General features: G+C 40.5%; 1 protein-coding gene across 2 annotated transcripts; it reads right to left on the bottom strand.

Moving 5' to 3' along the window:
- Positions 1–234: 234 nt before the first annotated feature.
- On the bottom strand, positions 235–23,782 carry grhl2b (grainyhead-like transcription factor 2b). 2 transcript variants are annotated; one of them, XM_049603125.1, is made up of 16 exons: positions 23,438–23,782; positions 20,989–21,178; positions 19,569–19,636; positions 18,318–18,696; positions 16,998–17,059; positions 16,630–16,786; positions 14,856–14,967; positions 8,992–9,086; positions 5,219–5,377; positions 4,182–4,239; positions 3,783–3,922; positions 2,673–2,710; positions 2,383–2,474; positions 1,414–1,499; positions 1,248–1,312; positions 235–1,165 (listed from the first exon to the last, which is right to left on the bottom strand). In XM_049603125.1, the coding sequence occupies exons 1-16, from the start codon at positions 23,455–23,457 to the stop codon at positions 1,051–1,053; spliced, it is 1,836 nt and encodes a 611-aa protein (XP_049459082.1). In that variant the 5' UTR covers positions 23,458–23,782; the 3' UTR covers positions 235–1,050. The 2 variants fall into 2 exon arrangements, with proteins under 2 accessions (XP_049459082.1, XP_049459083.1); XM_049603126.1 differs by having other exon boundaries at positions 16,998–17,056.
- Positions 23,783–26,453: the final 2,671 nt, after the last annotated feature.

The raw sequence follows: 26,453 nt of genomic DNA, 5'->3' as shown, positions 1-26,453 counted from the left end.
GAAACCCCTCGAGGAAAACATCTCCCAGCTGCATTTGGTGTGGGGAGGTTGCCTTAAAACACACAAAATGAAGGCATTAAGCATTGCAACCTTTCCTTTAAGCTAAACGCCGCCTCACCTTTTTTCTCATCTTCATTGTGTCTGTTTAACATCAGCGTGTTAGCATTTAGCTGCGCCTTAGCTACAGCTTCACAAAGACTCACTCGTTTCACCAAAAGTTACATTTTTGTGTTTGTACCTTTATTCATTTTTCAATACAGCCAAGCACATGAGGCCAAGTGCCATTTGTCACCCGACAGAAGTTGTTTACAGTATATTTTCTAAGTCGTTACCATCTCGTTAGGTCCTACAAACAAACACTTGAGCTATCTGTTGACGTGTAAATAGTACGACGTGGCTAAAAAAAATAGATAAGCCATTTAAAAACTCCTTGAGTACTTAGAGAGGGTGACTATAGACAGAGTCACTGAAATGTAAAGTACTTGAAATCCTTGGATAAAATTGCTGAAGAAATGCAAAAACATTGTCATTAATAAATAATAACACAACTAACAAAAACAATTGGCTGGCATGCAAAGAAGCTACGTTAATTAGGACCAACTAATTCAAGCTATACATACAGTGTACCAGGCGTTTCATGAGGCTACTCCTGATGCGTTATTTGGCAAAAACTGTACAGAAAAGTAGAACTTTTTTATACAATAAAAAATATTCAGCAAGAGTGGAGGACGTGGATGTGTGCTCCATCGTTTCACCTCACGACACAGAGGATGAGGAAGTAAATATGAGTTCATAAGAATAATAATGTCCTCTTTTTATTATCGTCGTCCTCCTGCGCAGAAAATACGACTTGCTTCATAGTGTAACAGTGTCAGAGAGGGATCAGGTGTGTCGACGTTGACCCCAGAGCAACGTCGCCAATGGACTGTCTCCAATACTGTCAGTCAGCTTATCAGCCAATCAATAGCAGCCTGGTAGATTTCAGCCAACCGGCAGTCACAGTGTCTCTTGCATCTCAACCTGCGGTCCTTCAAGTCGGCCGACGAGCTGTCAGATCTCTGTCAACGTGATCTTGTAGGCGTCTGCGTAGTTCTCGATGTTGAGGATGAAGGTGTCTTCGTTGGAGTAATGCTCGATGATGTTATTGTCCATGTTCACCAGGATCCTGATACAAAACACACGTTAAGTTTAATTTCATAACATAAATCCCCAAATAGGCATAACCTGCACTTCATGTCCTCACTTACCCTTTTTTACTTTTCTTGTACACTTTGGCTATCCTCTCTGTGGGCACGCCGTACTTCTCTGATATCTGCCAATGACAAATGAAGGAGTTTGTAAACAGGCGCTCTGCTGCAAACAAATTGTACCTTTGACATCGCTCTCACATGTAATCAGAGAGGCGTCACTCACAGCATCCATCAGGCCTCTGAGCGTGGGCGACTTCAGCATCAGAGCGTCAAACACCTCGTCTGTCTCCTTTCTTACATACAACAGCACTGCAGAGAGAGGAGGAAGAGTGAACCTTTAACTGTGAGCTGCAGCTGTGCTTTGAGCGCACATAATGCAATAATGTGAATATTAGACGCTGGTTTCACGTCGTCTGTCAGGCTAATAATATTTAGTAATATTTTCTTTAATGTGATGAGTCATTAGGCCCATAGACAAGCATTTGAGCCCGGGCTGCTGCGGCAACAGCCTCGTACATGGGGCGCCTGCTCTACCCACTAAGCCACCGACGCCCTCAGCCCCCAGTTTTGCAGTTTGATGCATACAGTCTTTTCCAAAATACACTTACGTCGGTAAAACACCACGTATATATGTTTATTTCCTTGTGCAACAAAAGCACGTGGTTAGGTTTAGAAAAAAACATCATGGTTTGGCTCAACATTCATACAGGAAGTGGACACTGGGCTCCTGGGTGAAAACCCAGGTTTGTTGGAGCCATCCACCTCCATATACCCGTACACTCTACAGAGACTTTCTAGCTACTTAAATTACGTTGTTATCCAGCAGCGTTTCAAACTGACGATGCCCTTTTTTGCGTTGGGTGTCTGACGCCAAAATCACTGAGCAAGCGGTGTTTTTTGACGACTTCAGATTGAGAACAGGTTGTGTTTTCAGCATGTCAAAAATAAGACTGTTTTACATCTTTATGTTTTGAATGTCTGGAAAATTTGATTTCTATTGACAAAGGAGCAATTCAAAGACACCACTTTAGGCTTTTTTTTTTTTTTTTTTACATTTTATAAACTAAATAATTCTTCAATAATCATCAAAACAATCAAAACCTCCATAACAACTATGTGGTTTCTGATGTCCGTTAAAAAATGATAAGAAAAAAGATTTAAAAAATGAGCGGAGAAAGCCGCCATCTTATACCTCTCTTGTGTGTCTCCTCTTTGATCTGTTTGTGAGGCGACGGACACAGATCTTCATCTGCCGGCCTGAACATCCTCTTCACCAGCACACTCCTGGTGAAAAACACACAAAAGCGACATCAGACAAGCGTCAGGTGCTGTAAAGGTATGCACAGTGTTTGCATTTGTGGTGACATGCACTTCATCTTGATGTATTTGCTCGGTATCTGTGCCTGCTTTCACTGGCATACTTATTATATTTGTGTGACCTGATGTAAATGAAAAGCCCATTTCCTGTTGACGCACACTCACCCTTCTCTCTCGATCTCCTCTGTGTTGAAGGTAAACACCTGCAAATGAAGTGTTAGGTATTAATGCAAGTTTTAAGCTTTATGTAAGCTAAACTGTAAGCTAAACTATGTACTGCTGTGGACGAGAGCAGCAGCAAAACTAAATTTAGCCCCATGAAAAAATCATTATCAGTTTAGGTTAACACCATATTAAGAAGATATTAAGATAAGATTTTGGCAGCTAGAACACATTTTGTTACTGTGCCTGTACACACCAGCACAGAGCTTATGACTACGGATAAGTACGTCATACAACCGCACTTAAAAACTCTGAATTATTTCTTTAAGTAGCACATTTAATTTATACTGATAAATTCTTCAATAAAAAAGTGGTGGAATAAATACCCAGATCTTTAACTGGAGTAAAAGCACCAATACAACAATGTAAAATACTCGATTACAAGTAAAAGTAGTGCATTCAACTCCTATTTAAGTAAAGGTACAACAGTATTATCAGCAAAATATAGGCTATACTCACTCAATCTGTGGAGCTAGTTCAAACTGCTTTATATACTGTTAAAGAAGGTAGTTTAGTCCAGTTTAGTCTCCATTTAGGGGTCAGAGCCCCTTCTTAAGGTCACAGAATAAACCATGAGATGATAATAGGACATAAAATAAAAAAAATAAATAGAAAAACTAAATGTGTGTTTTTGTGACATGTGAGACTTGGGCCTCGTCAGGCATCAAACATTAAAATAAAACCATCTGAGAAGTTGATCATCGTATTATCATCCTTGATCTGTAAACTATATCCGTCAAATGAAGATTAAAAAGTAGAATATTTCCCTCTGAAATGTAGTTAAGTAGTTGTAGGAAGTAGCTGAAAATGGGTATCCTTGAGTCAACAAACTTTCTCACCCAGCAAAACCAGACAGAAATGTTAAAAGTTTAGATCTGGATCTGAATGCAGCCCTCGGGTCATTCGGAAACCAAGCTGTGGCTCCAATTTCCCCTTCAGCAGATGAATTCAGCTGATATGAAACAAGTTTTTTCACTTTTGGTTATAGAAAAGAAGAATGTGTGTGTGTTTGTGTGTGTGTGTGTGTGTGTGTGTGTGTATGAGTGTATCTACCTGTCCAGCCCTCTGCAGGTTACCAAAGTGAACATCGGGGATGAAGAGCACGGGCTGAGCCTCCAAGTCGCTCATGGTCTTGAAGTAAGTGGTGTCGGACTTCTTGGGAATGGTTATCACGCCTACACCTCCGTCTTTACCTGAACACCGGTGAAGAAGGAAATTTAGAAAAGAACAGATCTTTTTTTTCCAGCAAAAAGACATCCACTCACATCCAAATTAGCACCTTGTAGTCACTAGTATGTAAAACCAGGAGGGGGAGATGTGTTCAGTGTGATTTCATGTAATCAAGAGCGCATTTTATTCTTCTCTTGTCCTCACATCACACCCTGGATCTATAATTACATCTGATTTTGATGCCATAATGTTACAAACAATGATTCGACATGCAACTCAAACCTTTTGACTTCTTGCGGAACAATTTTCTCTCCTCGTCCCTTATTTTCCTCTCGGCTCCCTGGGGTACAAAAAACAAACAAACAAACAAACAAAAAAACCACACAGACAAAAACACATCAGTTTGTGAAAATATTACGAGCCTCCTTCAAAAACACTTCTCCGCTGACAAAATGAGTAATCACTATGTTGTTTCTGTTTGACAGAAAAGTCAAAAAAAGGAGAGGAGAGGTTTGTATTGCATGGTGTATGTGTGTACTACATGTACAGGTGTGTGTGGAGGCTCACTGTGCAGGTGACACCACTAGAGGGAGGACTGATGTCATGATTGAACTCACTCCACCTTAAGTGCCATCAAACAGCATATTCACTGGATGGTACAGACCGCAGCAGCTCAACACTTTCAACTGCTGCTTTTATTTTTCACATATTTTAGTAAACTGAGTATCGTTTGGTTTTTGACTGATGGTTGAATAAAACAAGCAATTTCAAAACACCACTTTGGGCTGTGGGGAAACTATAACAAGCATTTTTCCCTCTTTTCTGGCATTTTTACAAATGAAACAATTGGTTTAATGAGAAAATAATCTGCAGATTTATTGGTTGCAGTAGTTGCAGTCAGTATGAAAGGTTTTTCAGTGGAGTGAACTGCATAAATCTCCATGGGCTACAGAGCCTCATGTTGTTTTTGAGGAGGCTGACGTACAATGTAGAGGAATATTTAACATGCAGTGTGAACTAGAAGAAAGTCACCTGCTAGATTTGAAGAAAGATGGTTAAAAAATATCTTGTTGTTACAAACATGTATTTAAATGAAGGACAAATATGGCACTGAACCTTGTGTTAGTAACTTATCAAGGAGTCAGAGGTCTTTAGTCGCACAGTTGACAACAGGAATCCTTCCACTGGCCCTTCAAGTTGGCACATTTAAAAACATCCAGGAAAACAACTCACATCTTCTCCTGTACTGTCCTCATTATGATGAGTTAAGAGTATCTATATTTAATGAAATGGGTGACGGAGAGGCAGTGATTTCTCACCTTGTCACAGAAGACCTTGATCTGTGAGTAGGCCCTGTGCAGCGGCTTGTTGCTGCGGTTGTTGTAGCTGTACGTGTCGATCTGGATCATCAGAGGGAGACCCTTCACGCCCTTCTGAGAGGAGAAGTCAGTGCTCAGACAGTTGACCGTGATGAAGATCTGCAGGGTACATCGAGGATGGAGGGAGAAGTGGGTATTACAATAGGTAACAATTGTTTTTTTCCCCAGCTATTTTCTTTAGAGGAATGTTTTCATTTTTTGTGCACAATTAAACACACTAAAACATGCGCAACAACTCAAAATGCTGACAGGTGCAAATAGCTGGTGCTTGCATAGCGTGGCCCAGAACAGACAATAAAAACTGGCATCCATGTGGATTCTTCTATTTATTAGTGATTGTAGAGGGAGAGAGGGTCATGGATTATCCACAGTGGGTGACGTTTCTAGAGATGCTTTTGTTGTTGGGTGTTCATGTGGATTTTTTTTCCTCAACACTCTGAGAAACACAAACAAAATTCCTTTCACCTCTGTTGCGTTTGTTTTGCAGCAGAAGTTTCAGATATCTCAGAATCCCTGTAGATAGAAATCTGCACGGTTACACAGCACACCAGATTAACGAGGAACTGTTTCTTTTTATTTGGTTACTCAGGGAAAGTTAGCCTTCAATAATCTGGCACCCACTGCTTTTGTTTGCAACATACTGCAGGGTTTCTGCAGTGCAATGACTGTGCTGTATTTCTGCATTGATTTCTGTGTTAGACTAAGGCCTTGTTGACGTTAACAATCTCCTTTACAGAAGTGTCCTGGTGAAGACAGACAGCAGCACATCTAAGCAAAGTTGCAGACAAAAAAAAAAAAAAAAGTCAAAATCACAGCATATCAAGAAATCAGGTCAATGTATCTTTGATCACACAGAGGCAGACAGTTAGTCTAAGCACCTACAACCTGATGCCTCTTCCTCCAGCTCCCCAGGACCCACATCAGTCTGCAGCAAATTCCAAACCACAGGGACAACATACCGACTGTTTCCCATTTCAAGAGTAGGTCTTGCAAAAATATCAGTGTATCTGGGAGCGTCCAGCAAATTTTAGTTGGATACATCTACATATATTTCAAGGAAGCAAGTTAAGAACTGCCTTATAAATAAGGACATGCCAGTAATAAAGTCTACAGATGGATAATGCAGGCCAGCCAACCCTAGAACACAGGGAGCGAGAGAGGGCCCTAAGATTTATAATGAACCTCAGTGCTCCATGGTGTACAGTATCTAAGGAGTGAAGTCACTGAGAAGATGCGTGCATGTATAAAACATGCCCACTGTCAATCTTAAGCATAAAAGTAGCAGCAGCAAGTCTTCTTTTAGCATCAAAAGAAAAGCAGGACTTATTTCTGAAATAAAAGTTCAGCCTCAGCTTCAACATCTCTACAAGTTGCTGAATGTGAGGCCTTAAAGAAAGTGAATCAATTAAGAATACAAGGTATTTATATGAAGATTACCACTGCTAGCCCCACCGAAAGCTACATTATGCTTTTTTATGAGCTCTCTTTCTAATTGAAAAATATGAAATTTGAATAGATACAGTACTAATTCAGTTTCTAACCCACATAACTAATGGGAGTGTAGCAAATCTCATGGTAAAGAACAATTATTACTGCTTCAGCGAACCAGTCAAGTTGCATTTACAGTTTACATCCATATCTGTGAAAACATGGACACATCTTCCCCTCAACAGCAGCACAGTTGAAAAGTGGACACCCAAGATTAGTGTCACCAATTCAGTATCTGACCACGTCTCCCCTTTTGTTCCTGAGATATGACGCTGAGTAATGGCTGGAAAAGTGTTTTTACAGAACATTATGATGTCACAGTGAAGCTGACCTTTGACCTGTTGAATATAAAATGTCATCCCTTCATCGTTATACTCTGTTGGACATTTGTGTGAAATTATGTCACAATTAACGTATGAATTCTTGAGTTATGGCCAAAAGCATGTTTGTGAGGTCACAGTGACCTTGACCTTTACCTTTGACCACCAGATTCAAATCAGTTCATTCTTGAGCCCGAGCGGACGTTTGTGCCAAATCTGAGGAAACTCCCTCAAGGCATTCTTGAGACACTGTGTTCATGAGAATTAGACAGATGCAATATCACAGTGACCTTGATCTTCGACAACCAAAATCTTATCAGTTTATTGTTGAGTCCAAGTGGACATTCGTGCTAAATCTAAAGAAGCTGGAATAAGATAGATGAGGTCACATAGACCTTGATCTTCGACCACCAAAATCTAACCAGTTTATTGTTGAGTTCAAGTGGACGTTTGTGCCAAATCCGGAGAAAATCCCTGAAGGCTTTCTTGAATGATTGCGTTCACGAGAATGGGTCGGATGGACGGACAACCTGATAATGTAATGCCTCCAGCCACGGCTATTGCCAGTGCTGAGGCGTGAAAAAACTAAGAGAGCTTGTGGAACGTAGCAAACTTGCCGCTTGCTGCTCTGCCAGGTGATGAGATGAGTGCAAGCAGTGTACGTCTCATGCTAATATCCATGCTATCACTATCCTTACTAATGATGTTGACCTTGAAACATACGTTGGAATGGCAGTCTGGTTGCCTTCATAATGTTGATGTATTGTGTCCAACTATTAACCACACCGCCATTCACTGTTTGAGAAAGAACGTTAACTGAATAACAGGAAGTAACAGTGGCTGCAGTGGGGCTTTAATGTGACATCCACTGAGGTTTTTGTGCCCCCACCTGTGAAAACTAGATCCTTGTATTTACCTTACAGGTATAAATAACTTGTCAGAAAGTTTCATACGTAAAAAAGTTACTCAAAAACACTTTTTAAAAACTTGATCTATCTCTCTGAGACGGCTTCTAATTTTTCTTTGTAGAAATTAATGCAGACATTTGGAACACTCTTTCACTTCCTCTTTCAGTCCTACAACAGCACAATACAACATGTAGATTAAAGCACCTGGGCATTACACCTGTTCCTGCGCTGCAACAGATATGTTCAGGCTCAGTAGTCACACAGATTAAGAGAAAGAGAGCAATAGAAGCAGAGAGAGAGAGAAAGAGTCAATATTGGCCCAGAGAAGTGTGCTTGGATTTCCTCCAGCAACGTCTTTGTCTGCAGGCTGCTATTACAATGAACAAGCCACATAACACACACACACACACACACACACACACACACACACACACACACACACACAGACTGACTCACACACAGTCGGTCACATTCACACAGAAATGAGGGCAAAACAAACAACAGAGGGTGGGGACAGGGATTGGTGTGTGTTGGCCCTTGGGGGCCTCTGGAGTTAAACAGTGATGGAGCTCCATTTAAGGAGCGGCCACAAAGGAGTGGGTTTCACAAAGACAAAGAAGACAAACACAGCAAAAGTACACAACACTGCACATCAGCTTTGTGACGGGCAGCAGAGAACATACAGACGAGAACTTCTTTAGGCTTTTAATTCTTGTATTATCACAAAATGTTGATGCTTTAATTCACCATTTTTGAGTGTTTGTGATGTCTACAGGCGAGGTTCTTGCATCACAGTTAATTTGTCAAGCCAGTGCGTTTGTTTGCCAACATCTGAATCAGCACAAAAAACCTGTCCCACTACTTCTTTTTTTTTTTTCATCTACAACACGCCTTCAGCGAGAGTAAATATAGTAGACCGGTTTCTAGGAAAATTACAGTGACATTAAGTACTTGCACACACACACAAAAAAAAGGCTGTAATATTTCTGTTTTGTACCTTAGCTTCTTCATTCACGTCCCAGGTGAAGGAGATGGCGTTGTAGGCGATTTCTTCGATGTTGCTGATCGTGTTGAAGCTCTCCTTGTAATCAGCTGTGAGAACAAAAACAGAAGGAGGGTTATTTCTGCCGTCACATTTCAAATATAACTTCAGCTATGAAGGCGCAGTCAAAATTACTATGATCAAGTTTTACTTTGTTGATATCTGTTGTTAAAAAAATCCTGACCAAACATTATATCTCCCCTCTGTACACAGCACAAATTGGTCAATAAATGACACAAGCAGGTAGCTATTGTTTGTTAAGATAAGCAATCAAATGGCACGCTTCAATTTTATAAGATAAAACCTTATCTGCTTGAGCAAACAAACTCTCAAAGGCTTCAAAGGCAGCGGGAGGAAACACAGGAGGCTATCTGGCTGTGAGAACAATATTAAAAGCCAGTCAGGTGAGCGCATCGGCGGCTATTGTTGACCTGAGGGACCACAAACTGGACTGACTTTAAATGTGAGTCGCTGAGTACTAAGGTATGCTGTGGGAGAGGCTCGCAGGCATGTCAAAGGAGCTGTGTGGGACATTCACAGCATATTTGTGATTCAGAGTCTGGGCCGGGAGTGTCTGTCTGCACACGGCTCCCAATATGGAGGTGGCTAGTAGCCTATGGTGCTAACAGTGCTAACAATACCAACAGTGCTGACAAAGCTAGCTTTGTTAACCTGAGGGGGGAACCACAGTGGGGTGTTATGCTTCCACAACATTACCAGTAGAAAGTTTACGTAGTCAGTGGGATGCACATTTTTTCCCAAGCATGTTTCCGACTAAGCAGAACACAACTTGGGGAAAAAAATAATGCCAATGGGATACACACACGCATTCACATACACGTGATACACATCAATTTTCCTTGATGGAAACATAATAAATGTTCAATAAATGTTCAATATCATTAAACCACTCATACACCCGTAGAAGGGGGAAACAATGCACCTTAAATGGTAGTTGTCACCTGCCATTAACCAGAAGATGAAGAAGAAGAAAATACCAGCCTATAATGCACACGATAACATTTTAATTTTACAACAACGTTCAACACTCTCATAGTTATTTTTATCTTTTAGAGAGAGTGCAACATGTCACACTCTGAAAACAACACCTACTGGATGGGAAAATATTGGCGCCACAATTAGCAACCAAGGGCTAAAATGCTAACAAAATGCCCGTAGTTAGCTAAAAACATTAGATATCAGCATGTCAAAGGATTATTTTAGCACCTTATGTCTTCCAGAGAGCAAAAGTTACACTGACAAACTCAATATCATCGTCTATCTCAGTGTCCTCTTCTCCTTGCCTTGCTTATTTTGGAGAAATGATCCCAGTCAATGGCCAGTAGTGACATACATTTACAAATATTTCAGCGAATCACCAGGTAAGATCATCAGTTAAGTTCACAAAGATCACAACCATCTGTGCAAAGAGTCTGACATGCTCCTGAACAGATTTAAGATTTCTTTGTCTATTTGTTTTATTTATTGACATTATCTTGATTGTAATTGTTTTGAATCTACCTCAGATTTGTGCAATGTCCTGCTGTTTGGCAAACATCATGTTCTGACAATATATAAAAGTTTAAACCACAATTAACCAGGTTGTTTCTTTAACCTTTGCTCAGGAGCAACAATCAGCCTTTGAACTTGAAAAAAATAATGATTTGGCTTTTTTAGTGTGATAATTATCGATATTGACTGATACATTTTTAGCCATATCGCCCAGGCCTACGTCCACCACAACAAAGAACAGAGACGTTGGAGTAAAGCACACGCAGAGGTAGCGTGACTTCATTCTCTGTTCAGGACAGTGTAACTCCACTAGATATTTACAAAGCAAATAGTTGTTTGTTGCTGTATCAATGTTCTGAATGTTGCGTACTGCTCCTTTAAAAAAAAGTAAACTATGCATGCGTCACCTGTTTTGCACAAAGATTTACATCTTCAGTAGAAATAAGCTTGAACATGGTAGGAAAGTTTGGTTTGGGTTTCAGCTACGATAAAAATCTGTCCGTCCCAACAATTCTGCTGGTCACATCTCAAAGCATCCCCCCACCTCTGCTTCAGTGACCTCCGACCTCCTCCATCATCCCAACTGCCGTGACAACGACACTTCCTGTTCCTTCAGCAGGTGCACAAAGCAGCAGGGCAGGCAGCAACATGCCTGTCCGCCAGTATCCCCCGTTAAATAACCCCATTCAAATGATCCATTCTGTGATGCGGCCCAGAGGCATGGCAAACCCTCCACCGCTATTCAAATCGGCTCTCTGGACAGCTTCAGGTTACAGGCTGCATCCAGCTACAGGCCGACCTGGCTCTGAGGAGCAGGGTGGAGGGGTCGGTCATTTGACCTACTGAGCTGTTTAATGAGACTCCCCACTTTAATGTACAATCTTAAATTCACATATATAAATTAGAGCTAAAATGATTAGTCAATTAATCATTTTGTAATTTTAAACTTTAATATGTTAAGTGGTTACTTCACATCCTTGTCGGCAGTCCATCACAGGAAACTATGTTTGTACATGCTAAAACTGTGTGTGCATCTTTGAGCAGATAGTTGTATAGTTGTTGATGCACATTATCTGTCTATGAGTCACTCACACAAACAAACACAGACTCATTACACTGGCAAATGTAACAGGATGCCAAAGATAATCATGCTGAATAGATAACACACTTCCTCCTAACAGGATCAACTGGCGGCTTTGAAAAATGTTTCATCTTCAAATCATGTCAATATTGAGACGCTGTTTGACACCAAAACAACAAAACGTCATCTTACTGCACTGCAGTTATCTTTAGTAGCATCATTTCAAAATGTGCTGTAAACACTTTTTTTTTTTTTTTTTGCATTTTTTAGAACAGCAGTTCCCAGCCTATTTTGCTTGAGTTTGACATTTTGGGAAATACACTTATTTGCCTTCTTGCTGAGCGTCAGAGGAGAAGATTAATGCCTCTCTAATGTGTGTACGCTATGGTGAATATGAAGCCACAACCCGCAGACTGTTAGCTTAACTTAGCATAAAGACAAGAATCCAACAATTAACTGGTTAATTGATAAGCTGTCAGCAATTAAATTAAGACAAATTCTCTGATTCCAGCTTCTTAGATGTGAATATTTTCTGGTTTCTTTGCTCCTCTATGGCAGTAAACTGAATATCTTTGGTTTGTGGACAAAACAAGACATTTGAGGACGTCATCTTGGGCTTTGGGAAACACTGACAACATTTTCTGACATTTTACGAACAACTAATCTATTAATTGAGAAAATAACAGACAAATTCACAGACAATGAAAATAATCGTTAGTTGCAGACTGGCTAGCAGCACCTCTAAAGCTCACTACGTGACACATTACATCTACTTTGTTTAATTTGTACTTCAAACAAAGGGAAGATGTCAATTTGTAGTTATACAAGGCACTATTTCTTGTTGATGTGCTTGTAGATGTGCAGGTGCTCCATGTCATTGGTCCGACAGCCCATTGGTCTGACGGTCCGCCGTGCTGAACGGCTCCCGACTGGCATATTTCTGCCTTGATGGTACGCCGCGCCCTAACCAAGTGGTTTTTGTGCCTAAACCTAACCAGACCTTAACCACAGGGCATCATGATGATTTCGGAACAACGGGACTTCGGAACAATGGGTTTAATATGGTTGGACCAATGGGCTGTCGGACCAATGGGCAGTTCCCGTGCAGGTAGGCCTTGTTACCTTTGGCCACAGCCAGGCTACCTTTTTTTCCCTGCTTCCAGTCTTGATGCTAAGCTAAGCTAACGGGCTGCTGGCTGTGGCTTTATATTTAACAGAGAGATATAAAAGTGATATCAATCTTGCATCTAAGTCATTTTCAATGGAAGCTGGTGAAGCTACATCCGACACCCGACATTGTTGCTGTCCATTGGGCATGACAGGCTAAAAACCAGACTGGAGCTGGCCTCAACTTTTTTTTAATACCAATAACGCAGTGAAGCACCAACCAATCATTTGTTCTTGTTTCTAGCTGTGGTACTGCATTATTTAGATTGGTTAGCTGATGCTATGCTAACTTTATGTGCATTGTTGTGCACATGGGGATGCAACAGATTGCCTCAGGGGTGAGTCCTAAAACCCCTGAAATGAGTTAGCACTGTAGCACTCCCAGTTCCCTCGTCTCTAAGTCTTGAATGGATTTTTGGTTAGATGCCTGAAATAAGGTCTGAAGTTGACACAAGCGACTTTCACGATTTGTTCGATCAACTTCGAAGCTTTTCTTAAAAAAGACGGTCGCTAACAAGTGGCTAAATGATACTACAGGGAGTCATCACACCAAATGCGGCTTTACAGCCTCATGGCAGTGGTGACGTTGGGTCATGTGACTGTAGTGTAATTGATTCATAGCCTAACATTAGCTTTTTACTTCTGATGATTTCATTAAGGCTTCAAAAATCACGAAAGTGGTGTTCATTTATGAAGATTATCTCGCTGAACAAAACATGTAAGTATCATTAACATTTGTTTGCCATAGAGCTTATTTTCTATTATAATCCAAAGTCCAGTGGCAAAAGTCGCATTGATGAAGGAGCCAAGACGACACTGATTGGGTGGTGAAATGTGATGTCAAAATGGGGCTCAGACATCGATTAAAAGCACAGATATTTTTTTTTTACCAAATACAAAAGTTAGATGACGTGATAGACGTGGTAGATAGTCGAGGTGCTTTGTAGCAGACACACACAAGCCCGTGACGATGTAACTACGTTAACAAGCAGCACTTCAGTAGCAACTCTGCAATAATATAGCTGGTACCACTGTTGCTTTGTCGCTCGTAGTATGAACATAACAAGTATTCAGTATTCCAAAAGAAAAAAAAATGTAAAGGTTAGAGAAAAGTCCAAAACTTTATTTGATGCAGCTGAATTTTGTATTTTTCCTTTTCCTGCCACAGTAAAAATCACAACCTTAAATCAAATCTTATTCCCAGGTTGGGAACAATAGGCAGATATACAGTACAGATAGGTGTGAATCGCAGGCTGATTAGGATTTGTCTTGGTTCATGTAAACATAGGAATTAAGATGAAGATCTAAATTGGGCAAGAATTACTTTCAACAGACCTAGGTAACAGCGCAGCTAGCATTCCTCTCCCTGTCCCAACAAGCTGTGTATAGGTGTGTGTGTGTTTGTGAGCGTGTGTGTCTCCCATCCACACCAAGTTTCCCACATACCTCTGAATCTCTGCCTGGTTAGCAGGCTCGGACCTGTCAAACACAAACCGCCTACGAGCTTCTCACACACACTCATTCAACAAGGCGTAAAAATGCTCGGTTCAAATTCGAATCTGTCAAGCGGAAAAATGCCGGCAGACAAAAGGTCAAAAGTTTTAAGATACAAATATAATAGAAGGCTGCTGGTCGACAGCTTACACTCGTGGGAAACGCTGCCAGAAAGAGAAAGTTTGTCACGTTGTTTTGGATGATCAAGTTTTTTCTCTTATGAGTGTTTTGCTCAATCTCCCAGGCAATGTCGAGGAGATTAGAGGATTTATGTTGTGTGTCTCAGCAACACCTAGACATTAAGAGATTCAGGTGTGTGTGCGTGTGCCCAGCCTCCTGTCTGATGGTGGATGAAGGTGGGCAGCTAAACAGCCTCAGGGAGACAGTTGGGTGGGGGCTTGTTTGCTCTCAGTTTGGTCATGCCTTGTTTATTGGCTAAGTGCATTCCAGCTTGCGCAGCAACATAAATCTGTCATTGTCTTTCGGTTCGTGTTGTTCGTTTTGATTCATTCAAGAATTACAGCTGTTCACATATTATAAACAAAGAGAAAGTCATAGGTCTTACCGATGTCTAAGACTCTCTGTTTGGCTGTGTGCTGCCGAGAGTGCCAATACTTCCAGTACTTCAGCTGCTCGTCTCGGTTCTTGTCTTCACTGAACACGACCATGATCACACTCTGAGGAGGGGAACGAGACAGGAACAAAGGCCCAAGTTTAGATGACTCAAGAGAGCATAAAATCCCACCAGATGTCTCCTATGACTTCTTCAAAGGTTGACTCAATCTTTTTTTTTTTTTTAGGTTTTAATATTTATTCTGTAGCTTCCCAGTAGTCTCCCCTATGTGTTCAACTCAGAGAGTTCAAATTTTGGTCCAAGTGTGTATGCTGTTGCGTCAAAATGCTACTAAAAACTTTTTCCTATGAGATCTGATGTAGGTTTCTGCATGATAATGTTGCTACATATAAACCCTCGTTCTGCTGTGGACGCTGCGTTAGTTCAATTCTTACAGTCACACAATGACACAAACAAACTAAACAATCGAGTTGGCAGCACACCAGCAACTCCCGTGTGCTGTGAGGTAAAATTACTGTTTCTGTCAAAGGACTCTGGTGGCTTTGGTGAGGGTGATGTAACAGCTTCAGTTCCCTTTGGAAAGGGCTGTCTGACGGCAAGGGGTAAAGGGTAGAACTATCCCAGCTGGCACCAGACACCAATGTGACTTCAAAAGGATGTTGGACTCCTTCATCGAACAGAAGCTACATTTTGTTTGAAATAGAAATCAGGTTGACGATATTTTAAAAGTCTGACACCATCAGAAGGCATTGGGTTTTGTTCACCATATTTTATGACTAATTGTCATTGTTCTACGTCAAGATGACATTAGCATAAGATGTTTGGAAGACGCTGAACTTGGGTTACTTAACAACATAACTTAAAACCGACAAAATATCAACAACATCCGTCATCAGAATATATGTCAAATTGCCGTTGGCATCAGACGTTGTCCTGACATTGAAGGACGCCACAAACTAAATTCAACAAAATATCAACATCTAACGACATTCAAACTATCTGTTCTACACATAAATCCCATTTTAAAGACTAATTTTGACATACTGCTCTTGCCGTAGTTATCTGCAGTTTTTTCCCTGTGTAAGCACCAATATTTTGGGGTGCACTAACTTTTAGATTAATCTCAGAATAAAGTGTAGCTCACCTGATGACTTCTAGAAGCCATGGTGCCAGATCTCAGCAATTACTCTGAGTATGATATAATAATTATTAGAAATAATGGACAAAACTACAAATACCCAAGATATAATTAACCAGAATTATCTTTAAATCTGTTGTTCTGTTAGCTACTCCATTTGGAATCATGTTTGTGCCCAATGTGAGTCCAATATTCAAGCTCTTTTAGCTCTGTTTTTGGTCTCAACCAACTACCGAGGGAAACATCTGTCTCTTTAGCCGCTAAGCGCACCACTGTGGTCACCAGATAATTACTAACTGTGTCTGTCTGCTGTCTGGTGGTGAATAGATAGTGTACGTGGGTTTATAAGAGCCTTTTCCACTGGAAACAGCTGCCTGTTGCAGGAAAGGTCGGAGACTGTGAATCTGAGACGACGAGCCGAAAGATGCTAAAACGCTCTGTGCGGCTGAGGGGAACTGGAAAGTCACCGCTCACATTACACATGGCTATGTTAATATATAAAGAAAGATAAGAACAGCTTTGAAAAACTAAATGTTTGGTCATAAGTCCACTTTAATTACGTAAAATATAAACTATATATAAACTATTAAACTGGGCTTACTTAATACCATAAAAAAAAACCCTCACCCGAACTTTGCTGGTGGGGTGACGGAGGCGTTTGTTGGCGCTGAGCTCATTGAGCGTCACAGCGTAAAATTGGCCTTTGTTCAGGTAGGTCATTGGTCCCTCGCCCTGCTTCTGACGCAGCGAGCGAGTGGCGTCCAGCGTGTACTGGAAGCTGTCACTACAAACAACAGACACACACAAACAGAGAATGATATGTGATTGGACATAACAAGGTGGGATGGGGGCACAACAACACACACTTCTGCATTCCATTCTGGATCATTTCAACTCGCTGTTTTGATTTTAAAATGGCACATGATTGAAAATTCACACTGTAACATATGTGTGGATAACTCATAAACTATGTGATTGTGTTCAGAGTGACTTACACTCCCTCCTGGTGAAATAAGAAGTCATCTGTAGCCAGAGAGGAAGGTGTGTGGTACTTCTGCTGAGGATGCAGAAAACACACAGAAAGAGGAAATTATTCAAGTTCATTTAGCGTGAGAGGAACTGGTTAAACAATGCTGCAAATTATTTAAAAAAAAACAAAACAGTATTGTTGCAAATAAAGATCAGCATGACGACATGGAGATTTCAGGCAAACACATACTTGTAGATTCCTGTTCTGGTAATGACCCTTTGGACTCTCAGTGAATCATATTTAAACATCCATCTGTCTTCATGTATCATTACACAGTAACTCCACCCTCAGATCATCAGCATGTGATGCTCCATTTGCTAGTGCTGTAATTTCCCTTTAATCTGTCTTCTCCTATTCCCTGTGCTTTACTACATTTCCCATAGTGCCTTTCAGCAACCTCATAGTGTGTCTGATTAGTCATTCAGCTGCAGTTTGTTCCGTATGTATAACTAACAGAATAATAACACTTAAATTGACAACCTGACTAAAATCCTGACTTATGATGTAACTTTTATACATTTTGACGGTCATCATTATGAAAGAAAGAAACCATCACCATGTTTTGGGTTGAATAACCTTTGCCTACAAGTCATAAAAAATTGGTAACATTTTTTAAAGCCCTGAAATGGTCGACCGGTCAAGTTTTTGTTAAAATAAAATGTGTTTTTAATTCCCTCCTATCAGTTTAATTACAAAGCCATGCATTAATGTAATTGCACTACTTTTAGTGGTAATTAAAGATGTGACTAAATACTTCAATTACTGAAATTTAAAGCTCGTTACACATTTCTTTTGTCTTGATCATAGCAGACATACACAACCCATTCCCCTACGAGTTGGGTTCAGTCAATCCGTTGTGTGCGTTTGAGAGACAGAGACAGAGACAGAGAAAGGAGAAGGAGTAGGTGGAAGGTGGACTATTTCATGCACTGTTTCTATGAGTTATTAAGAACTTAACGTTACTCGGAAAGCAGCGGGACCCGCGTGTAAACCGACAAATAAGTCGTAGTAAATGTTATCATTTTTATTTCATGAGGCCTATCGATATGATATGATCAGAAATGACTGTCAAACCTCTGAGAGACAGACATTTAATTTTTGTCTGCCAGGAGGAAAACTTGTGTTGCATGGTTTGAAGGCCTGTCACACATATTGTGTTTTATTGTTCTACTGATTTGATAGTAATAATACAATTATAGATCAAATTTGATAGTTGTCTCAGAAACCACCATTCTGGGTGTAGTTTTCCTTTGCTGTAACAACGCAGTATCTGTTTCTGTCTCACCCCATCTCTCTCCTCCTCATACGGGCTGTCAGGCGGACTCTGCTGATCTTCTTTCACATACGAGGTGTGACTGACTGTGGTGACCTCGTACGGACTCTGTTCGTAGATCACCCTTGACGTCTCCTCTCCCTCCACCCTGTAGTGAAGCCCCGCTCCCGCCATGAAGACGGGCGCGTACACCTCGGCCTTCACCACAGCCACAGCTGGCGAGGCTTCATCTCCTGGCGCCGCCTCGGTGGAACTGCTGAAGTGCTCCCGTTTGGTCTCCTGGTGCTCCGTGTTCAGCGACAGGTTGACGGGAACAGATTTGAGGACCTGAACACGGTTGTCCACCGTCTCCGCCTCATTTTGGCTGCTGGGGTTGCTCGGCAACGCAGACCTGAACGAAAACAGGATGAAATAGGATTCAGGATGAATTTCTGCTCTTTGTTTTTTAATTACTTTTCACCCTTATTGAATGGCTGTGCTGTATTTTGCATTCCAGACTAATTTCATGCTTCTGTGGGCTGTGAAAACCACCGAGCACGGCAATGTGAATTACTGAGTAATGAAATAGTTTGGTGAATTGGAGGTAAATAAATGCTGCCAGCATGCTCGTTAGGCCTCGAGGACACACACTGTGAATTCTGGTGAGTGATACTGAATGTAAACATCCAAGAAACCTCCTCAGAGCAGCTTTAATTATTTCAAGATTGGCACGTCTGAAACGCTAAACCTGATTTACACCTGCTTTTATTTAAAGATTCACGCTACAATAAATAAAATGTTTCCCCATTTATGTTGCCCTTATTGCAAAAAAGTTGCTTTTTTTTTTTTTAGAGATAAAAGGTTTTTGTTACAAATCAGAGACACATTATATCATAAAATCTTTTGCATCTCTTCTTCTCATAAGGAGCTTTTCATTGGCCTCAGTCCAGCCTGTGCTCCTTTCATTCAGTATAAGATCTCCAAGCAAAACAAGACTCAGTGGTCTGTGATATTTGCACTCATGCACACTGGAGGTGTTTGTCTCATATCAATATTATCTTATGGAAATTGTGCTTTATTCTCAATTAAACCGTTTTTCTTTTTTTATTCTTATGAACCACAGGTGCAACATGTCAGATGCTACAATAGCTGAGCTCCAGGATTTAATTCCACACATTGCTGGGAAAGATCTGCCAGCAACTACATGTTTAGCATTTTTTTCAGTCTGTCTGTACATGTGTGTGCAACCTTGAGCGAGGCACTGAGAGACCCAAATTCACTGACCTCTTCTCCTGTTCCTCTGTAATTTCAACAACTTTGGGAACTGGCAGAAGCCTCTTTTCTTTAGGCACCTGGAAGGAGGAAAAAAAGGCAGGATGTGTTATGCCGGCTTTCAATCTTTACTTGACATTTTTCTATTTATCCCTGCTGTAAAAGTCAGAGTGTGTTGGACGAATGACTTATGTCTCTTTCATTTATCATGTTTGACGAAACAGTGGAAAATAGCTTTTGCCTGTTTACGTCAGGTGTCTGCTCAATGTGTTTTTGAGCAGAAGTGTAGTTAGAAATGTGGTTTAATAATAACAGTAAGCTGGGAATTATTTGTTGCACTGATGAGGAATACTTCAACACTTTTTTCTGTTTTCCTCACATTTCTGCGGTGGAAGAAGAATCCAAAAATGGAGAAAATTCAAAACATCCATTCAGAAACTCTCACGCAACTCCTGCAGTATAATCCAAGCCTCATTTATCCAGTCATATGCTCAGTGCTTCCCAAACAGACAGTGCCTTACAATGGGTAACTGAACTAAAAGTGAAATTTAAGGACGCTCTCTTCACAACCAGACTCCATTGACAAAAACGGTAATTTTACCTCACTGAACACAGGAGCTGCTGGTCTTCCACTGCCTCAATCAGTAGTTTGCTTGTGTGATTGTGTGACTTTGATGAATCTGAACTAACTTTTTAAAACACCAAAGTTATACAATAACACAAACAAACGGACTGAGTCTGGTTGTGAAAGAGCATAAGTACCACTTTCTGTTCAGTTGCCCGTTAGGAAGTGCTGTCTGTGTGGGAAGTAGTGAGTTTGTTAACAGATGGTTTGATATAGTTTTGCTGTTGTTAAACAAGGACCCCTTTGACTTCAATTCATCAATAACTTTCTCAGTTTTTTGATTGTTTGTTCACCGTGGAGGCATTAGAGAAAAAGAAGGTTTTCTTCACAAATTCAACGTAACATGAGGTGGGTAACTGTTACACAAACAGTCATTAGGGGGGTGAAGTGTTCCTTTAATTTGAACAGTCAAAGTCATTTGGAATTGTCTAGACGTCTAAATCAATATGCTATTAAATGACAGATTAATACTGCACTGAAAAATTATTCTGAAGGTTGAAACAGTATGATTAGAGTTGTAAAGACTTATTGGATCAAGTCCTCAGGGTTTCCTGTTGAACAAGCAAGAAGGGCACACTGCAATGCACCACATCTAAATATTTTAAGCATCCAAACTGTTACAGCTTTTACCAAAAAGTCAAGGAAATCTCAGTACATGCTTTACTCAATCTTCTCTAAAGTAACAATAGACAAAGTGACATCTTTAACTGTCTTGTTTTGTCTGACCACCACTCAAGAACTCCAAAGATATTCAGTTTCTTGTTAATGACACAAGACAAAGACAAGCATCAAACTATCTATCCAGACCTTGTAGTAGTCGTAGAGCAGGCCCAGGGCGTTGGCGCTGTCCTCGTCCCCGTTGATGCTCATCATGGCCTTGGTGGCGGCTGTCAGTGGGTTCTCCAGATACGACCTCCATGCCTCATCCTCGCTTGTGTAGGCCCGCCGCACTGCAGGGAAGGAGCTCTCGTTGGGGACCACCACCACCAGACGCTTACTGATGGACACACATAGACGTTTGAATCTGAAGTGGACACAGGGCTGCACAATATATTGTATTTTATCATCACTGTGATGTGATATTGCACTCAACTCTGTTTAATTTGTTCAATAAAATAATGTTGTGGAGTACACTTTGGTATCTGATTATCACATGTAAGGCCGCAACATTCAACGTCATCTTATATTTTCCTCATACTCTGCAGCCCTGTGTTGACGAGAATTAACCTGCTGATTCTGGCTTCACAAATGTCAAAACTTTCATATCTTTTGTCATTATTTTGGACATTCTCTCCATCAAACAAGTGATCAAAAGTTAATCCAAAACGAATATGCTACAGCCCTTTTTACAGTCTGCCTTGAGTGTGTTTATGTGGGTTTGTGTCTCCACTCTGTAGGCCCACTTAAGTCGAGATCACAGACCAGTTAAACACACAATGTTGTCACAACATCTCTTTGAACTCAGCCAATCACAGGAGAGGCTCCGAATGTGTCAGCTTGCACTTGTGCAATGAGCGGCATTAGTGTAATGCCGCACCTTTGGAAAAAGTCTTTTACTTATCCATTTATGATGCAGAAGCTGGATACAAGTTCATTTTCCTGCTTTGTGCTTGAATCAAACTGTCATAGTTTAATTGATACCAACCAGGATTATTAATCAGTAATATTATTAGCTGTGCAGCTTGGAAGCGTACGACATTAAGTAACTAATTCGTATTACTGTTGTAGTTTCTCCTGACTGGCATTAACTCCCGTCTGCCAGATCTTCCTGCCAAATAAAACAAACCCACTGATCCCACCTTTATTTGTGATGTCACACTGATGCAAACCTTTATAGTAAAAGGTGCAGTGGTAGAAAAGAGGCTCCCAGGATATATATATATGTATATATGTATATATATATATATATATATATATAGATAGATAGATAGATAGATAGATGTAAAACAAACTCTGGCTGACTTCTCCATGGCAACCAACGTCTGCAGGTGTAAGAAGGCCAGAGGTGATGTCTCTACTCTGGTGGATCTGAGTAAATATTACCGCTGTGGGTCATAATAGTGGCAGGCAGTCACACTAAGAAACATTTCTTTGTTTTAAATGCACATTACTAATAATATTTGATCATAATCATCATGTTAGGAACAAGTGCCCTATTTCAGTGAAAGTCTAGTAATCATCAGTATTAATCAGGACTCCAAGACAATGAAACAACCTGTTGTGATGAGCCCATGCTGGCTAAATCTGTACATTTATTTAAATCTCTTCTTAAAAGTGGAGCAACTAATGATTATTTTCAATGTCGATTAATCTGTTTACTATTTTCTCAATTGATCTATTAGTTGTTCTGCCTATAATATGTCAGAAAATGGTGACAAATGTCTGTCAGTGTTTGCCCAAGCCCAAGATGACGTCCCTGAATGTCTTGTTTGCACACAGATATTCAGTTTAATGTCATAAAGGAGTGAAGAAACCAGAAAATATTCACATTTAAGATGTTTTTTTACATCTTAACTGATCAATCGATTATTAAATAACTCAAGGTTGAATTTAGTGGCTGATAACAAATCGATTAATCGGTTAATTATTGCATTAGCTCTATTATTATGCAGTTATAAATGAGTTAATAACCATCAAAACATGTCAGATGGAACATATATTTCTGTCAGCCAAAGTAACTGTCATTTTATATTCAAGAAGGTAACAAAAAAAATGAGTATAATTAAAAAAATATATTAAAAATGACTTTCTGATTTTTGTGGAAGCAGCTGTGACAAAAGTACAAAGGTTATACTTAATTATTTAATATAAATAAAAGAGTTTCTGGTGTTACAAAACAACACAGGAGGCCCACGGTCAACACAACCTGTCCTCATTCACACGCACACACACTGCACACTGTAGGCCCACAATATGAAACATGTATTGCAATGCTGAAGCAGATATAAAACTGTCATTGTAAGTCAAAGATATTTAAGTGTTTAGAAAATCCAGTCCTTGCACTTTTCCCCCATCAGTCAAAAATGGCGAATTCAGCTCTAATGAAATCCACGGCGCCAACTTTACTTGTTTCATCCAAATAAAACTTTAATATTTGTCAGAAATATCCCAAAGTGATACAACCAGAAAGTCTTTATATCCGCTGATACCTAAAACCTACATTTAAAAGTTTATTTTAATTAGCGAGTAAAAATGGAAAAGTTTTCCCTTTAAGTTGAAAGCATCAAAGATCCTCTCCGCGCGCTCGATCACTTACTTGTCTGTCTCCTGTGACATATTTTGCTTCCTCTACGATTCTTCCTCGTGAAACTGGACTTTCAAGTCGGAGCAGGTAATAGAGTGAGAGAGCTGCCAGAAGTTGGGCTACAGGTAAATCGACTTTTCTCGCCCCGCTTCTTTTCTCCCTGCCCCTCTCCCTGTCCCTCCTCACTGTCTCTCCTCCACCTGGCAGGTAAAAGCCACCTTTGTCCCCACGCAGCCAATCACTCCGCGCGCCTCGTCTTTCAATTTGTCCCGCAGATTATAATGACAAACATGCACACATCCTGCTGCCATGCATTATAATATTTGCCTTGGCTCGCTTTAATGGCAGCGGGTCAACTTTGGCTGAAATTCTTTCACTGTTAAAAAAAAAAAAAAAAAAAGAATTGGAGGTGCAGGGCGAGTCTGGCGCTCATTGGCTGCTGCAGATTGAGCCGGGCTCTGATTGGCTGCTGGGTCAGAAAGGCAGGTAGAGAGGCCCACCTCACCTGCAAGCAAGCGAAAAGACGGCATTGAAGGCACCATAATGAGACAGAAAACAGGGACACAGCCAGCTACTGAGCTCTGACGTTTCTTCTCGGTACTAAACTGCAACAAGGATGGATGGAAATAATTACCATTTCTTTGTGTGTTTTCCTTCATTTTGTTTTTTAAATTTATGTGCCTTTTTAATTGCATAATCAAAAAACAAAATACTTGAGATTATATTTTATGCTAGAAAATTAGATTTAAAAAAAAGCCTCACACACTGACACACCCCCACAGGTTTTCTACATTTAACCTTTTCCCCCCTCTGAATTTTCATGACTTTTCTGTGAGTGTGTGTGTTTCAGGTAATCTCAGAGCAGACAGAAGGCAGGGAGGAGCCCCGTCATTAGCTGACACAATGCCATTGTCCCCTTAATGAAGCTATTGTATGAGGAGACCCCAGTGTTTGGGATTACCCCGCGTCTGTGTGTGTGTGAATGTGTGTGTCTCAAACAATGCTGAAGGACAGCTGAGGTGTGGTACAACAATTTGTGACCACTGACCCTAAATAGTCCTTGTTTTGTTAATGTTGTTGATAGATAGAAGATTTTATTATCATAATGGAAAATCATACTGTGACACAAGGCGTAGGTTTTGTTTTGACAAAGGCTGAGGGTCCTCCACCTGAACTTTTTTTTAACTTTTACACACTGATATGTGACTTTTCTGCATCAATTTAATGTGTAATACTGTCAAAATATGAGTCCTCTGGGGCATTCAGTGGGCGTCCCATGTGCGGGGCGGTGTCCTTGCCGCAGTGGCTTTCTAAGTAATTTTGGCCATAACTAAATTCAAATTGGTTAAATAAATTGACTGAAAGACTGAACTTATTAAAAATAAATCAGGAAGCTCTCTGAGGCCCCACTCACCTCTTACAGGCACGAAATGGTTTAATCCACCCCTGCATTAGGATTCATCTCTAGTTGCAGCTTGAGACGACGTACACTGTCATGTTTTTCCCCAAGAGAGGGAAATCGAGGGTTCAGAGAAAGAAAGCTAAGATCAAAGGAAAGGGAAAGGAAGCAAACTGACACTGTAAAAAATATTTCAAAAGGTGCAGGAGGGAGACATGGATCAAGAGAGAAAAGGTGGGGGGGCCCACACAGAAAACTCGTGCACAGGGCCCAGAATTTGGTGCTACGTCCCTGGGGACAAATGTTTTAAATATTGAGAGGGACAATTTAACAATGTACGTTTAGTTCTAGTACATTTGCCTGACAGCTGTAAAAGACCTCAGCACCTATTCCACCAGATACTTTAAATGGTCCAGTAGCTAATAAATACTGTCTCATACTGGTGTGGATCATATGCTACTGGTACTTTTACTTTTTTTAAGAATCCGAGTATTCTTCTGCCACTCCTCTACTCCACTTCATTTCAGACGGCGACAATGTACTTTCAATCCTACTACATTTACTGCTGTAAAAGGTCTCAGCATGTCTTCCACCACTGCTGCAGAGTTACACACAAATAATGCAGAAAAGATAAACACCCCCTCAATTCGATTTTCAGAAGCAGCTGTGATGCAATTTCCAAACTGTGTTGATGTCCTTAGATGGTGTTTGCATGACAAAATATGAGCCTTTTGGTTATGAATGCCTTCAGGCACTCTTATATGGAAATCTAAAAAGCACGTTTCATATTCAGTTAAACCGTCAGTGGTGTGTATGTGTGTGTGTGTATGTGTGTGAAGAGCAAGCTTGTGTTTGCGTGTGTGATCACTCCTATCCTCCCTTGTCTAATTTGTTTTACAGAGCACCTGGGCCTTTACTGAGCTCTCTCCGTATGTTTGAATGGCGCTGCTAGATAAATACGGGTGGGGTCCTTTTCTTCCAACACCACACAGACAGAGAGACGAACAACAGACTGAGAGAGGCAACAAAACTCATTTAAAGCATGAGAGAAAAAAAGATGAATAGCTGATGTATTCCCAGCATATTTCTGTCCGGCTTTATTACCATTTATTCCCATATACATGGATGGATTGCCCTGGTGTCTGTCAGGGGTGTCTGTTTGGAATTAGTGTTAACATTTAATGTTGCAAAGTCAATCAAACAATTACAAAGAGATGCAAAACAACTGCAAGATAGATGCATTACAACCAAAATGACATGACAAACGAGTACAAAGAGATGCAAGATGAGTACAAAGAGACACAAAAGTACCACAATAAGACACATATTGACCACAAAGAGACGCAAAAGTGCCCCAAAGAGATGCAAGATAAACACAAAACACACACTAGATTACCTTAAAGACATGCAAAAAAACCTACACAGAACTACTACAAAGGGACACACAGTGATTACAAACAGATGCAAAACTACCACAAAGAGACACACATTGGTTACAAAGGAATGCAAAACCACCACGAAGGGACACACAAGGACTACAAAGAGATGCAAAACTACCATGAAGAGACACACAATGACTACGAAGAGATGCAAAACTACTACAAAGAGACACACAGTGACTACAAACAG

The sequence above is a fragment of the Epinephelus fuscoguttatus genome, linkage group LG17 (assembly GCF_011397635.1).
Source record: "Epinephelus fuscoguttatus linkage group LG17, E.fuscoguttatus.final_Chr_v1".
Taxonomy (NCBI): domain Eukaryota; kingdom Metazoa; phylum Chordata; class Actinopteri; order Perciformes; family Serranidae; genus Epinephelus; species Epinephelus fuscoguttatus.
Note: the sequence above shows the minus strand (reverse complement) of the source record. Positions and strands in the feature narration are given on the sequence as shown.

Coding starts and splice junctions, on each gene's coding strand:
- grhl2b (XM_049603125.1), bottom strand. CDS start 23,457: ATGTCACAGGAGACAGACAA. Junction 1,313..1,413: donor TCAGAGGCCTGATGGATGCT/GTGAGTGACGCC, acceptor TGTCATTGGCAG/ATATCAGAGAAGTACGGCGT. Junction 1,166..1,247: donor TACAAGAAAAGTAAAAAAGG/GTAAGTGAGGAC, acceptor GTTTTGTATCAG/GATCCTGGTGAACATGGACA.